The sequence below is a fragment of the Pieris napi genome, chromosome 4 (assembly GCF_905475465.1).
Source record: "Pieris napi chromosome 4, ilPieNapi1.2, whole genome shotgun sequence".
In the NCBI taxonomy this organism is placed as follows: Eukaryota; Metazoa; Arthropoda; class Insecta; order Lepidoptera; family Pieridae; genus Pieris; species Pieris napi.
The window spans coordinates 10,232,173-10,247,719 of NC_062237.1; the positions used below are offsets into that span (position 1 = coordinate 10,232,173).

Here is a 15,547-nt window from a genome sequence, read left to right on the forward strand (position 1 = left end):
AAGTTATTTTAAAATAATTATTTTAAAAGGGCGACGGGGATGCTTGCTAAAATAACTCACGTCAGATACAAAATAATTAACGTTTATTTTATTTATTTATTTGTTCATCAGTATTCATACAGCTACTCATTAAACAATATCCAAACAATTACATTAAACACAAAAGCCAAAAAAGGAATACACATTGAAACATAAACATAAAGTACAGTTAACAATTTCTACCTATTTATACCAAAATAAAAACATATGTTTATAAGTAAACACACAACATCATTTTTATAAATATATAGAATTTATTATAAGTAATAAATTCTATATATTTATAAAAAGGAAGAATAACAAAGCCATCATTAATGAGAAAGAAAGAAAGAAAGAAAAACTTTATTATACACAATATACAAGATATTTAGATAAAGTAAAGTGCACTGCCCCCCACACTAGGATTCCCTGTGTTGTGGGCAGCCAGTCTCTTCCTTTTGACAAGTAAACAGTATTTTAAAAATTATATTAATGATTTCTACACATTTATATTTAAACTATTTTTGCACAATAAGAATATTTTCAGTATCAGAATAGGACAGGTTAACAAGTTATCGTTTGAGATGTTTAGTAAGTGTATGTAATGTGATTTTTGAAATGTTAGTGATAATTTTGTTTTTAATGATGTGGTTAAAGATGAAAGGGCCTCGGAAGGAGAAAAAGCGTTGGGCGAAGAATATGCGATTTTTGGGTTGCTTATATATGGGTTTGCGTTTTGTTTCATGCGGTGCGGTGGGTGTTTGTTTCCAAAAAAGTCTGCATATTGCTATTAGGTATAATTGTCTCACAGTTAAAAGTTTTCTTTCATTGTACAATTTTGAAGTTGAGTAGCGGAAAGGTATCTTATATGATATCTTAAGAATGACACGTTGGGTGCGCTCAATTTTCAGCATTGAAGACAATGCCGCTCCACCCCAAACCGATATGCAGTAAGATAATACCGATTGTCATAATGCAGAATACACTATCTTGATTGTATATAGATCAGCAGGTTTTCTAAGGCGTTTGAAAACATTTATAAGTTTGCGAATTCAAGAACATAGGTAGTTTATTTAAGATAAAAGATACCACAGTTTTTTATATTATTAAGTATTTTTTAGTTACATTAAATATATTATCTATTTTGTATATTGATGTATATTCTATTTTGTATTTATATTTATCGTTTATGTAAACATCAATTTATATGAAAGAGAAAAATAACGATGGAAGGGACATCAAAGTATTACATTCATATATGTATATTTCAAGATTCTTGTCTAGAACAAATTCCAATAGACGCCTTTCTTAAATATATTCTATGCTTAACATGAAAAAATGTGTGTAAAATGTCAATTTCGCTAATCAATACACTGACGTACTTTCTCATTGAATTTTAAATCAACTTGATAAAGCTATACATAAAATAAAGTGGACTACATATCAATGAAATGGGTTCAATCATTTCACATTTACTGCACTTTTCTGAGAAGTAAGTTTAACTTTATTACTATATAAAACCTTAAAACTGTTAACAGCTTGAAGCTTAAATTAATAATAATTATTGTTGGACAATAGTGATCAGGAATAAATAATTGTATATAATATATAAATACGTCTACTAAGTGTGATCGAATAGCAATAACTTACCTTCAGGTACCTTACACGTTTGTGGCAAAGCTTAAGTCTTGCGTACACAGTCGTAATTTTTGCCCACCACTTTATTTCTCTTAGAATTTTTCGCTTAATCTAATATATGAAATTCTCGTGTCGCGGTGTTTGTGGTTAAACTCCTCCGAAGCGGCTCGACTGATTCTCATGAAATTTTGTGTGCATATTGGGTATGTCTGAGAATCGGACAACATCTATATTTTATCCCCCTAAATTTTAAGGGTAGTCCGACCCAAAATTTTTTTTAATTTTAGATAAAAAAAATATTTTTAATTTTTTTATGATACAGCATTAAAAATTACATACAACCCCTTATTTTCACCCCTCTGCGATAAACCCCTATTTTTTATTATAAAGGATAAACATGGCAAAACGACGTTTGCCGGATCAGCTAGTATACTATGAATTATAGACTTAAAAAGCAGCTGTATAACAATATAAACTCTTACTCATATTTCATCTATTGAGATTATAGTTAACAGTGCTCGAAGGCACCTTGATATTACGTCTAGCACTTTAGAGCGCTTTCTCTGAAATCAGCCTCCACCATTTTCTGCCCAGCATTATCTTTTGAAGAGTTTTCTTCGACGGCCTTTCCTACTTCTTTAGTCTATTTAGCAGGAAATCTGTTAACACGTACTAAGTGATATATATTATATGTGTATCTTTAATATATGTTTAAAAAGAGTGGCGGACAGTTTATTGCCAGTTCTTCTCTTCCGTTCTACGCCCTTGATTTGAGAACTGGCAGTAAATGTAAAATTAGAAGCATTAATATGTATTTCTTTACTGAGGAGTCATAAGTGTACATTATGTTACCTATATGATTAAATGATTTTTTACTTTACTTTACTTTTAAAGAATATATCAAATGATTTAACTCATATTTTTCAGTATATTCGTCTGCATCACTTGCTCAAGTCTTGTGACCTGTTTAGTTTTTACTATAGCAATGACGTTATTACTTGGTATCGGTCTGGGATACAATTATTGCTTCATAGATTTCGAAAACAAACACAGATATGGTATGTTTAAGAATTCATAGACATTTTACCTGCTGCAACCTGCAAAATTGCTATAACACGTACAAAAGGTTCAACATACATATTTTAGAGACTGATTTTAGTTATTTTCCTCAACATGACCACCGTTGTTCGGCAATCTTTTTGGCTTAGGTGTAGTGTTATGCTTAGTTCTATAATGCAATCCCGGAAAAAGAATTAAACTTATTAGAAGCTTAAATAAATCTTATTATCGATATGAAAACAAATTGTGTAAAAGACAACAGGTTTTAATTAAATACTATTTCATAAATCACTAACATCACTGATGATAAAGATATCATTCTATCAAATCATCATTATTGTACGGTACTAGGAGACTGACTGATCATAAATGAAAGAAGAATGACTTTATATTATACTATTTTCAGTTCCAGCACGTTACGAATACAAATATCAGTCCTCACCGTATTGGCAAGCTAGCAATGACGACGAGAACTATGACAAAGAATCAAATGAATCCAATCCAATAAAAGCCGAATCAGAAACGAATAGTACAGTTAGGTTGAACTATAATTCAAATGATACCAGAATACCTCAAACTGATAAATTAAATGAATTTAAATTACTAAGAAATAAATCGTTTGCCGAATTTATGAGTGAAATAAGGCAAGGTAATGAATTAATACAACCAGAAGAAAAGCCTAAAGAGAAGGATTATAATATAACCGATGTACCGAACTCAAAAATAGTAATACCAATGTCTGACTTGGATTTAATTTCTCTTCTATCGAAATGGAGAGCGGAAAATAGAAATTATTCGTTACAAGTTGTTGTAACTTAATGTATTCTATAAGAATATTTTTGAATATGTTTTATGATATTTTATTTTTAAAGATTATAATTTATTAAATATATAATCTATTTTATAATTAAAATGGTTTAGTTTTTCTTCTATCAAACTTTGTTCTATACAAACTATTTTATAAATTGTTCTTTCTTGTTTTTACCGCCCGTTGAAAAATACGTAAACAAGAACTTATTAACGTGCTAACAATTGATTTTTGGTTTACAAGCTTTTATATTTTATTGAGTTCACCAATAAAGCCTTAAAATAAAGTGATTAATTTTTTAAAGACTGTTTTCAAATACGTCTAGGTATACTATCATAATCTGAGAATGACAGAAACATTGACATTTCTCTTCCATCAAAATATGTAAGAAATACACAACGGAAATACTAGCTCATATATTGTGAACATACCCTTTCGACAAAAATAATTCCTATTAAATATGATATATCTGATACGATGATACATCTATAAAGTCATAAATATATCAATTCCCATGGATTTTCCTGTGAACACCGGTAGTGGGACCAACTTCTTCCAAAGTTATGTAAATTATGTGGTAAGTAATACTTTAAGTTGATTACATAACATCTTATTAATAAACACACTAATAAATAGATTGATTCGACAATAATTAAGTTCTTTAACATGTGGTGAGGAGCATGTTATGCATTAAACCTTGGCGAGTTAAAAGTTTACCCTCCATAGTTTATTGCCAGTTCTTCTCGACCGTTAGTTTAAGAACTACTTCTAGTTCTTAATGTAAATTTAGAAACATTTTTTTTACTGACGTTCATAAGTACCTTACATAAATGATATTTGATTTGAATAACTATACAGTACGATTAGAAATAGGTAGGAAACTTTATAATTGTGATTATTTAATTATTATTTGTACGACATGTGCCAATACGTTCCTCTTGGTCTGAAATAATTTATGTCGATGTCAGTTTTCGTAACATAATAATCGGTGGCGGCGGAGGTGGATGTTGCATCCCTATACCAAACCCCTGCGCGTGCTGCTGTCGCTGTTGCTTCGAGCTCATCTGTAAGCTGCTCTGCTGTCTCTTAATTTTAGTCTTGATTGCGGCTGGGCTGTTCTTGTTGGCTGAAGCGCTTTGTAAGTATTGTAGGCTATGTTACAGTTGCTATTATTTGCTCTTATTCCAAACTGAATTCCCGTAATGTTTATTGGAGGCATGTACGTTTCATAAGTACTAAATATATATGTAAATTCTACGTTGATAATCAAATATTTATGAGAAAATAGTGACTAAGGCCTACAACGCACTAGCGGCTGGCCGCTATGCGGTGTGCCGCTGCGGCAGGCCGCGGTATATACGGTTCGCCGTAGCGGCATGCCGTATTCCGGCTAACCGTCCCTATTGCGGTCCTATTGCGGTCTGCCGCAATCGTCACTCGTCAGTGCTTCTTGAAATATTGCACATGATAATTATATAATATTTTACATTTGTTAAATAATTATATGTGATGACATAGGTAGGACGGCTAACCGCGCCGAGTGCGTGGAGGGGACGCGGCGCGCCGCATCATTCAACCGGTGCGCAGCTCCAGATCAACCGGAGCGGTTGACGGTTGACCGCAAGTCAGTGCGTTGTTATCGTGCGGTTTCATGTAATAATCGATGTGCGGCCGCAGCGGCACACCGCATCGCGGCCAGCCGCTAGTGCGTTGTAGGCCTAAATAATAAATATTACGGGTTCATGTTGGGTTATTAATTTTCAAGGTATAAAATCTGTAACAGATTGGGGATGGATATTTTCGTTATCGTTTATAAAAAAACAGTAATTATAATATATATATATATATTTTTTGTGATATCTGGTAAGTCTATTTACCGGGTTAATGAGTAATAAATTTTCAATATTTAGGCTCAAATTACCAGGACTGTTTTATTACTTTAATTCAAAATAGTGATAACGAAACGCGTTATAATCTTGTTTATTTTTTATTGTGACATAAATTATTGAAATTTCCTTTAATGCAAAAAGCCAACTTTAATTTTCAGGTTCGTAATACTACATCGCAGCCAAACTTAACAAAGGTAATATAATTCTGTGAAAATATTTATCTGTATGAAAACATTATTTTTGTCAACATTCCTCTATGACATAGAGACATGTCATACAAACCGCCGTAAAATGAAAATAAAGTAAAAAATTATGAACTCACAATAAAAATGTACATTTTAAAGTAATGTGGTATGTAACGAGCCTTTAATGTTATTAAAAATTTTACTTTATAATTAAACATTGTCATTTGTAATATGTTTCTGAATGTGCTTATAATAAACTGCTGGATAATGCTCACGTAATCTGTCTCTTCAGAAAGCCCTTGATAGATAAAGTATTAAATGCATTTTTGCGTGGCCTGTGGTTCACTGATACTCTTCTTGTTTCTTAAATAGTACGGTGAAGAAACATCGATGATCAAACACTCAAATGAATTTTTTTATTGTTATAATTTATGTGTCCTGGTATTGGGTTATAAGACTTGATGCAAAAAGTTAGACACATTGTCTGTTAACATATTGTGTCGTGTATACAATAAAGTGTGTTTAAAAATTACTTATCGGGCATTTTCAGCCTTGGACCTAGGACCTTGCATTCTTAATTATTTAATATTATTATTATTATGATTTTTTCTTTTGCTTTGTTGTATTCATGAATTTACATCGTGTTTTGTATATTCGCGGACGATTGAATCTTGCGACTTCTTGGATATAAAAAGTGCCTTCAGTATTTGTGTCCTGCCCTGCGATTCTGTAACTCACTTTTCGAACTCACACACCGGTTTTCACAGCGGCGGTCGCTCTGAAATCAGTCGTGAAGCAGTCATTTTATGATTTGGCATTCTGATAAACAATAAACTACAAGCTCCCACCTTTTCAGAATGCCAAATCATGAGAGCGACCGCCGATGCGAAAACCGCTGTGTGAGTTACAGAATCGCAGGGCAGATTGCGAGGAAGTTGCATGTGTGTGGTTAGCGCTGCGCGTGATTCGTTCTATTCTTTTTTCTTTTTATGACGCACCTGTATATCTTATTTGATACATATATTATAAGTGATAAATTGTCCTCGTTTTAACAGGCACGGTTTTGAGAGCATAAGTAAAATAAAATAGAAAAAAGTGAGGATCGAAATTTTTTTTTCTTTAAATCGGGTAGTTTATATGGAAAGAATACAGTTCACATTGGATGGAAACTTGAATTCTAATAAATTTTCGCCAGTTCTCTGTTTGTCAACAGGCAATAGCCAGCGTTATACTATTCAAAACAGTCTATATAATTTGAAAATCGAAAAAAACTAAATTCTTTCCATTGAATTAATATTTTAAACAAATATAACAATTTCAGTTGGCGTAACGTCTACATAAGTGATGGTGCTGTGAGTGTTGCGGCCCAAGCGTTCATCTGTGTTGTATCCTGTGCTATCGGGCTGCTAGTAGTGCTTATATTATTCGCCGCAGACGTTTTTTGTACGTAATAACTTTATTCTAGCAGTGCACAACGTACCTCTTCATCCCGTTGCTTGAATGTGATTAACCAACTATGACAACCAAAATTTCGTTTTTCAAAAATCAAAAGTATAATTTAAACTCTATACACTCTCTCTCTCAACCTCAAGGCTTCTTTATATACATTCATATTTCACGAGAATTTGAATGACAATGAAATAGCCTATTAAAAAATTACGAGCACTATAGTTCATTATCTAGGGACCTGTAAGCTGACTTGACAGTGTCGGAAAAGATCATTTTACATATTAGTTTTACGTTTTTTTGTTCAGATTTATAAAGATCTTGTTATCTGGACATAAAACATGTATTTACGGTTTAAGATATTTACTTCTCATTAAGAACATTACAGGATTCACTTACATGAGAAAATATACTAGTGCAATAATACATAACGCTTTTCACAAAAAAGAAAACAAGATAAAAAAGTGCAAAGAAATAACAACATATATCTATATATTTTGACACATTATTCTAGTAAATGTTTTCTTTAATTTCAATATTCTATCTTTATCTTTAATTAAACAATAGAACAAGAGTTTATTTCTGGTAATGTAGTTAATGTGCGGTTAGTTTGCTAAAAGGGATCAATCAATAATTTCATGAATATTAATGTATAATTTTTTTAAATGTTTGTTTTAATTTTTTCAGAAAGTTCGTCATGATTTTAAACCCAAAATATTGGTGCTGTAAAAGAATGGACGTCAAGTTATCAAGTGAATATTTGAAATGGTATCGTGAATGCATTTGTACATTTAATTATGTATCGCATTTGATAAATATATTTGTGAATCAGTTCTCAAAGTGGTTTTTATTTAAAATGTATATTTTATCTTTCTACCTTTAAAATAAAATAAAATGAGTCAGAGGCGCTACAACCTTTTTAGGTCTGGGCCTCAGATTTCTGTAACTGTTCCATGATTATTTATCAAGTAGGTGATCAGCCTCCTGTGTCTGACACATGCCGTCGACTTTTTGGGTCTTAGCCCTAAGGCATGCCGTGCTCGGTAGCTACACGACGGCCAGCATACATGCATTTAAACATTAAGACTACTTTTTCTTCAACTCTCATCCCAGGGGTCGTAGGTTCGATCCCAGCTGTGCCCCAATGGACTTTCTGTCTACGTGTGCATTTAACACCAGCTGGTACGGTGAAGGAATCATCGTGCGGAAGCCGTCATATTTTCTAAGACATTGACTTTTTGGATCTACCCAACAATAGCGTGAAAGGCGTGTGTTAGGCACAAAAGGTTGATCACCTACTTGCCTATGATCACCGAACAGATACAAAAATCTGACGCCTAGATCTAAAAGGTTGTAGTGCCATTGGTTATTTACTAATTTCTTAGGACACTAAATTTTTTTCGTAGCAATGTAATAATTATATTTTGGTTGTCAGCATTGGCGCTGCACGGCGTCATGGCCTCAGTCTGTTTTCATTGTTATTGCCTTAAGGTGCGTACAGACTATATAACATAACATGTTATACAACATGTTTCAGATAATGTGGACACTGAATGTTATAATAACATGTTATTGATATGTACCACAATGTTATATTATTATGTTATTGATATGAACCCAGCATCTACGTTTTTTTGTTTTTCTTTTGTTATTTAAAATTACAACAGTCGACATTGTGGATAGCACTGGAGATTCTCCAGTGAAGAACGACAATGGTTATATAACATTGTTATATTGCATTGTTATTCTAATGTGTACAGTATTGTTTTATGTTATAATGTTGAATAACAATGTTACATAATGTGGACGTGTTATAAAACACAAGTTATATAATATGTTACATAGTCTGTATGCACCCTTACTAACAGGCCAAAAGGCCAAATATACAACATTTACTCATTTAATAGTTTTTTATAAGATCTGTGGCCTAGGCCTATACGTTATTACCATCATAAGATGTCTATATCGTTTTCTGCACCCTGTCTTTTCTTATTGTGTCCTATTATTTAGTTCTATTCTCTCTTATCCTAATGTTTGTCCACGAAATGACATATTGTCTAATGAAGTCATGACAACTATTATATATTAAATACCTATATCTTTTATTGAAAGAATTGTTTTAAAATGTACTGAATATAATGTGAAATTGAATAAATTATATAAAGTTAAATAAACCACTGTAGTTGTGTGTTAAGATGTGGTAAGTATTACATTAGCATACCATATGATAAAAATACACAAACAAAACCTACACACGAATAGCAAAACCTATGTATTTTTTCAAAATAAGTATACAACCTGAAACATAGATAATGCCGCCTTGATAAATTGTTTGGGTCTAACTTTCTTAAACTGGAAAAAGGAAAAGAGGAAGACAAAGAACGAGATGGGCAGACGATATAAAGAGAATAGGAGGCACAACTTGGACAAGAAGAGCTATCATTAGAAAAGAATGGAAGCAGCTGGTAGAGGCCTTAGTATCACAGGACACGCTAATCACCAAAACCAGCACATCTGATGTAGTAGATTAAGTTAGGTTTTGTAACTTAAACAAGTATTTATATATTATACTGGTCAGCAATAAAGGCTTAGTAATAATAATAATAATAATCTTAAATTATTTACAAAATTTTAATTATATCTGACTGCCATTTGTATCGTCACAACAATTATTTACTAATGAAGAGCATGAGTAAAAATACAATAGGTCTCTTATGCGCCGTATTAATTCTAAGGTTTACGAATATAGGTTGTGATATGAAGAACCCACTTGTACCTAGAAGTAGAAACAGCTAAAACTACTTGTTCAAATAAATTTGACTGAATGTAATTATAATATAATTTAGATAAACTGTATAAAATATCTATAAATGTCCCCATATATCGTTATTTCTATGAACTATTCGGTCACGTATAAATCGACAGAGGACCTTACATGAAGTTAACCACGGCCCACAGGCAGTACGCCTCCACGAGGAGTTATGTTACTGTGTCTGGGATTTCTAATATTATGTGTAAAAGCTAACATTTTGAGTTACTAATCACCTACTTTTTTACAGCTATTGTTTTTTAAATTTAAGCAAACTCCTTTGCTTTATGATACCACTGGTAGCGGCAGTTATTCTTGGGACTTTCTTATATAATTATTTTAAAGCGGAACATGTTCCCCAGCTTCCTTGAGGTTGAAGGTAAGGCGATCTTACTACCAAATGATCATTTTGAATAGTCAAGTAGGTGATCAGAAATATGTGCCAGACAGCTCATGGATTTTTAGGTCTAAGGCCGGTCACTTAACGATGTTTACCTTCCATTTAGAACATTAAATACCTACGTAGAATGCACATTGATGCACAGCTCGAAGTCTCGCAGCAGTTGACAGTCTCGAAGCCACAAGTTCTGCAAAGTTGCTCACAGCGATGATATAATAGTGACGTACATACTTAAGGCGTAGAACTTATATATAGGTCTGTATATTTTAATTCGTCCATTTGCGTGCTCATTTACAAAAAAAAATAATGTACTATGTACCAAGAACTGTAACCTAAACATATTTCGTCGTGGATTTTTTTTAATGTAAAATGGCAGTGCAACATAGATATATAAACAATTGAGTATGAGGAGTTTTGGTTATAATGTTGGGGATTTTAGGTTTTACAGGAAGATATTGTTTATTAGTTATAACGAACAGCTAACTAGCGGTAGTTAGTTTTCTAAATTAGCTGACCTTTGCGCATTGACAAAGTACATACATTTAAATCTATTTTCTATAAAGCTAAGGTATCAATCAATTTGCAAGTGAAATTAACGCGTTTCATAACTGGTTCTTAATAGATAAATAATAATATTTGAATTGCGTGTAATAATATAAAAATCAATTAAGTAAATATAGTCGGTAAACTTTTTTCTTTCTTTAAATTTTTTTAACAATTACAGGTTCTAAGGCATCAACAAATATGATGAACGGATTATCTTCAGTAATGATCTTTGCAGATACGCGTTTCGAAGAAAAATAAAGATGGAATTTTGTATGTTATTTAGAATATTGCACATAAGTTTAATATAAATATGATTAATGAATGTTAATAAAACACTATTTTGACCGGATTGAAGTTATGTATTATTATAAATTTACAACTATTTAACATAATTTTAAATTTATCCGACGTTTCGCGTGCTGTACAGCGTGCGTGGTCACGGTGACTGAAGACAAAATATGTTGAATGTCAAGAAGTATCACAGCTGCAGAGAAAGTTGCATTATCTGTATTTATTTCCCCGGAGTTGGTATCGACTAAAAGATGGAGGGTTTTGGCAAAAATGGACCGTGTGCCATTTTTAGTCCTCTATTTTCGCGCATTGTGTTTCTTTTTGAGATTTTAATTTGGATATTATTGGATCCCAGGTGTTTGACAATTTTAGGCCGTCTTCTCTATTGAAATTGGGGTGTTTTTTTATTTCAATGGCTTCGCGTACCAATCTTGGGAAGAATCTTTTCTCTTTCGCAAGTACTTTCGGTTGGTCAAAGCGTATGTAGTGATTAGGCCTATCTAGTGTGTGTTCACAGACTGCTGATTTTGTGTGTCGTCTATGTCTTATGTCTGCAATGTGTTCTTTGAGTCTGCTGGACATATTGCGTTTAGTTTGCCCTATGTAAGACAGGCCACAGTCGCAATCCAGTTTGTATATACCTGCATCTTGCAATGGAGTGTTACTTTTGATTGGTCTTAGGAATTGCTGAATCTTCTTGTGCGGCTTGAAGATTGTATGAATAGAAGCTCGTTTTAGGATCCGGCTAATTCTATCTGTAACTCCCTTTACATATGGCAAGTAGGCTGGTTGGCGGGGAACTGTTTGTGTCTTGTTTTTGTGATGCAGCCGGGGGATGCGCAGCTAGTTTCGGTGTAGCACCTGTTTGACATGCTGTAGTTCCTCCTCGAGGTAGGTGTAGTGTATTGACTAAATAAAGTGTTGCTTGGTTGTCTCATGCGCCTACGTCACTTGTCAGACTGGCAGTCGTAATCCGACACCCGAACGGAGCGGTTGTGTGTAGGACGTTTGTACAAGTGTTGTGGTGTTGGAGAGCCGTAAAACACTCCAAGAAGCAGGACATTACATGTGGCGACGAGGAAAAAAGTGAGTACACATAAGTAAAAAAAAAAAAAAGGGAAAGATACGGTGCACTAAACAAGTGACGTCATTCCCAGAGTACTTTGCCTATAATTTACTATGACCCGGTTGTTTTAATCATTAGCTATTGATAGCAGAAACAGTTGCATCTTGACTTCTGAACGAATGTAGGTAATTTTATTGTTGACGGGAAATATGAACAGCACTTGTGCTTATTGTTTTCATATTTCATAAATGTTTTGCTTGTATTACAATATTTAATATTGTCGTACCTACATTTAAACAGTAAGCAACAAACCTCTGCAATTACTGAGCTAAGGATATAAACAAATAATTACCTATAGGTTCAGCTAAGCTAAACTACGGGTACATAGTGATAGAAATATATTGTACTAGTAGACCGGCCAAGCGTTGCTGTGGCTAAGGTTTTTGTTGTGTTACAAAGTGGTAAACTATTCAAGGGAAACGGTAGGAGAACACCAGTCATGGGGACCACCATGCTTTATGGTGGTTATGCCATTAAATTATAGAAACGTTGAAAGAATTATATGAAACGTTGGTACTTTTAACACAGCGCCATCTGTTAGAATGGTGACTATTAAATAAGAAACAAATATTTTGCAATAAAATAATATTGCGGGTATAAATTGAGATGTATCCTACCTTTTAAGTTAGATCAACTGCACACGGTGTGCAAATTTGATTGATATCGGTTCCGTAGTTTAGGAGTCCATAGCGGACAAACAATGTGACCAGTAATTTATATATACTAAGATTATGCTTGTGCTTAGTGATGTTTCTATTTGTCTAAAAATAATAATTATAATAAAAATAAGAGCAAGGTTTATTTACAACCGTTGACCGTTAAATCGGTAGGTACCTGTCTACCTAACTAACGCAGATTTAACAAAGACCCTAAATTGGATCTGGTTCACTAAATTAATTAAAACTATGTGGTTGTGATTAATACTGTAAAACAAAAGGGAGTATCTACTCAAAGCAGTTGGAACCCAACTGATCATTAAATTGATATCTGTAAATAAAAATAAAAGCAGACTAAAAGTCTGATCATTAAATTGATGCGAGTAAACAAAAATAAAAGCAGACTAAAAGTCTGATCATTAAATTGATATCTGTAAATAAAAATAAAAGCAGACTAAAAGTCTGATCATTAAATTGATATCTGTAAATAAAAATAAAAGCAGACTAATAGTCTGATCATTAAATTGATGCCAGTAAACAAAAATAAAAGCAGACTGAAAGTCTGATCATTAAATTGATATCTGTAAATAAAAATAAAAGCAGACTAAAAGTCTGATCATTAAATTGATATCTGTAAATAAAAATAAAAGCAGACTAATAGTCTGATCATTAAATTGATGCCAGTAAACAAAAATAAAAGCAGACTGAAAGTCTGATCATTAAATTGATATCTGTAAATAAAAATAAAAGCAGACTAAATGTCTGATCATTAAATTGATACCTGTAAATAAAATTAAAGCAGACTAAAAGTCTGATCATTAAATTGATACCTGTAAATAAAAATAAAAGCAGACTAAAAGTCTGATCATTAAATTGATGCCAGTAAATAAAAATAAAAGCAGACTAAAAGTCTGATCATTAAATTGATATCTGTAATAAAAATAAAAGCAGACTAAAAGTCTGATCATTAAATTGATACCTGTGAATAAAAATAAAAGCAGACCAAAAGTGTGATCATTAAATTGACACCAGTAAATAAAAACAAAAGCAGATTACAAGTCTGATCATTAAATTGATACCAGTAAATAAAAACAAAAGCAGATTAAAAGTCTAATCATTAAATTGATACCAGTAAATAAAAACAAAAGCAGATTAAGAGTCTGATCATTAAATTAATACCAGGAAATAAAAACAAAAGCAGATTAAAAGTCTGATCATTAAATTGATACCAGTAAATAAAAATAAAAGCAGATTAAAAGTCTGATAATTAAATTGATACCAGTAAATAAAAATAAAAGCAGATTAAAAGTCTGATCATTAAATTGATATCAGTAAATAAAAATAAAAGCAGATTAAAATTCTGATCATTAAATTGATACCAATAAATAAAATAAAAATTTACAATAAAATTATTATTGTACATTAGTGGGTACTAACTTAGCAGATTAAAAATCTGATAATTCAATTTATACGTTTGTTGGTATGAACAGCTTAAGTAGATTTATGCGGATAAAAATATAATCCGATCATTAAATTCATACAAGATCATCTAAGATAAAATCTACAAACTTAGCAGATTCAAAATCTGATAATTAAATTTATACGTTTGGTGGTATGGACGGCTTAAGTAGCTTTATGCGGATAAAAATATAATCCGATCATTAAATTGATACGAGATGGAAGCATCTGAGATCAAATCTAACTGCAGATACATAGATATCTAAATCATTAAATTGATAATTCCTGGTCGCCCCAAAGATGTCACTCCTTTCACTGGAAAAGTTCGACTGTAACGCTAAATCTACCTCAATGGGTGCACGATGGGAGCGATGGAAACGAGCACTATTCATTTACCTCGAAGCGTCTAACATTGACGAATACGTAAAGAAAAGGGCCTCTCTTCTACATTTCGGCGGGTTAGACTTACAGGAAGTGTTTTACAACATTCCTGGAGCTGATGTCGAACCAACTGAAGGCAAAGACGTGTTTGAAGTAGCAATATCTAAACTTGATGCCTTCTTTGCACCAAAACAGAATAAAGTATACGAGAGACATATATTCAGGCTCCGTAAATAAGAACCTGACGAAAAATTGAAATTTGTGGTGAGACTGGGAAAACAAGCTGATAAATGTCAGTTTGCCGACAGAGATGAAAACATTATCGACCAAATAACGAAAAAATGTTTTCTACCCGAACTGAGAAAAACGATATCACAGATTGGGGATGAAATTACATTAGAGCAAGTAATCACCGAAGCAAATACTCTTGAAGTTGTTAATAAACAATTAGACGAGTTTAAAAAATCACTGAAATCAAATGAGAATCAAGAAGTAAACAGGATGGATAGTAAATTTAAAAGGAACTTTGATAAATTAAAGAATTTTGTACATGGATTCGGTAGATGTGGTAAACCTAGACATGCTGGAAATGATACAAAATGCCCAGCAAGGAATAAAGAATGCCTAAAGTGTGGTCTTATGGGGCATTTCAGACAATACTGCCGAACGAAACAGACGTTGAAGCGGAAAGTGGAAATATTATAATAATATAGACATGAACAAAAGAAAGGTCGTTTCAAACCTTGAAACCTTCTTCAAACAGGAAGAAGAACTTAAACATAGGGATATTATAGAGCCGATAGTGGGTTCTTCTAAATGGGTGTCCCCTGTAGTGCC

General features: G+C 32.6%; 1 protein-coding gene and 2 long non-coding RNA genes across 4 annotated transcripts; all 3 read left to right on the forward strand.

The window, feature by feature from the left end:
- The first annotated feature begins 1,371 nt into the window (after nt 1-1,371).
- LOC125049074 lies at nt 1,372-3,584 on the forward strand. Its single transcript, XM_047648159.1, has 3 exons — nt 1,372-1,510; nt 2,584-2,714; nt 3,122-3,584. The coding sequence occupies exons 1-3, from the start codon at nt 1,470-1,472 to the stop codon at nt 3,532-3,534; spliced, it is 585 nt and encodes a 194-aa protein (XP_047504115.1). The 5' UTR covers nt 1,372-1,469; the 3' UTR covers nt 3,535-3,584.
- A 1,719-nt stretch (nt 3,585-5,303) lies between these two features.
- Nucleotides 5,304-7,877, forward strand: LOC125049208. 2 transcript variants are annotated; one of them, XR_007116966.1, is made up of 3 exons: nt 5,304-5,606; nt 6,919-7,040; nt 7,731-7,877. It is a non-coding gene; the product is annotated as an uncharacterized LOC125049208 (long non-coding RNA). The 2 variants fall into 2 exon arrangements; XR_007116967.1 differs by lacking the exon at nt 5,304-5,606 and adding an exon at nt 5,629-5,763.
- Nucleotides 7,878-9,137: 1,260 nt separating this feature from the next.
- On the forward strand, nt 9,138-10,478 carry LOC125048535. Its single transcript, XR_007116838.1, has 3 exons — nt 9,138-9,243; nt 10,103-10,231; nt 10,359-10,478. It is a non-coding gene; the product is annotated as an uncharacterized LOC125048535 (long non-coding RNA).
- The last annotated feature ends 5,069 nt before the right edge of the window (nt 10,479-15,547 follow it).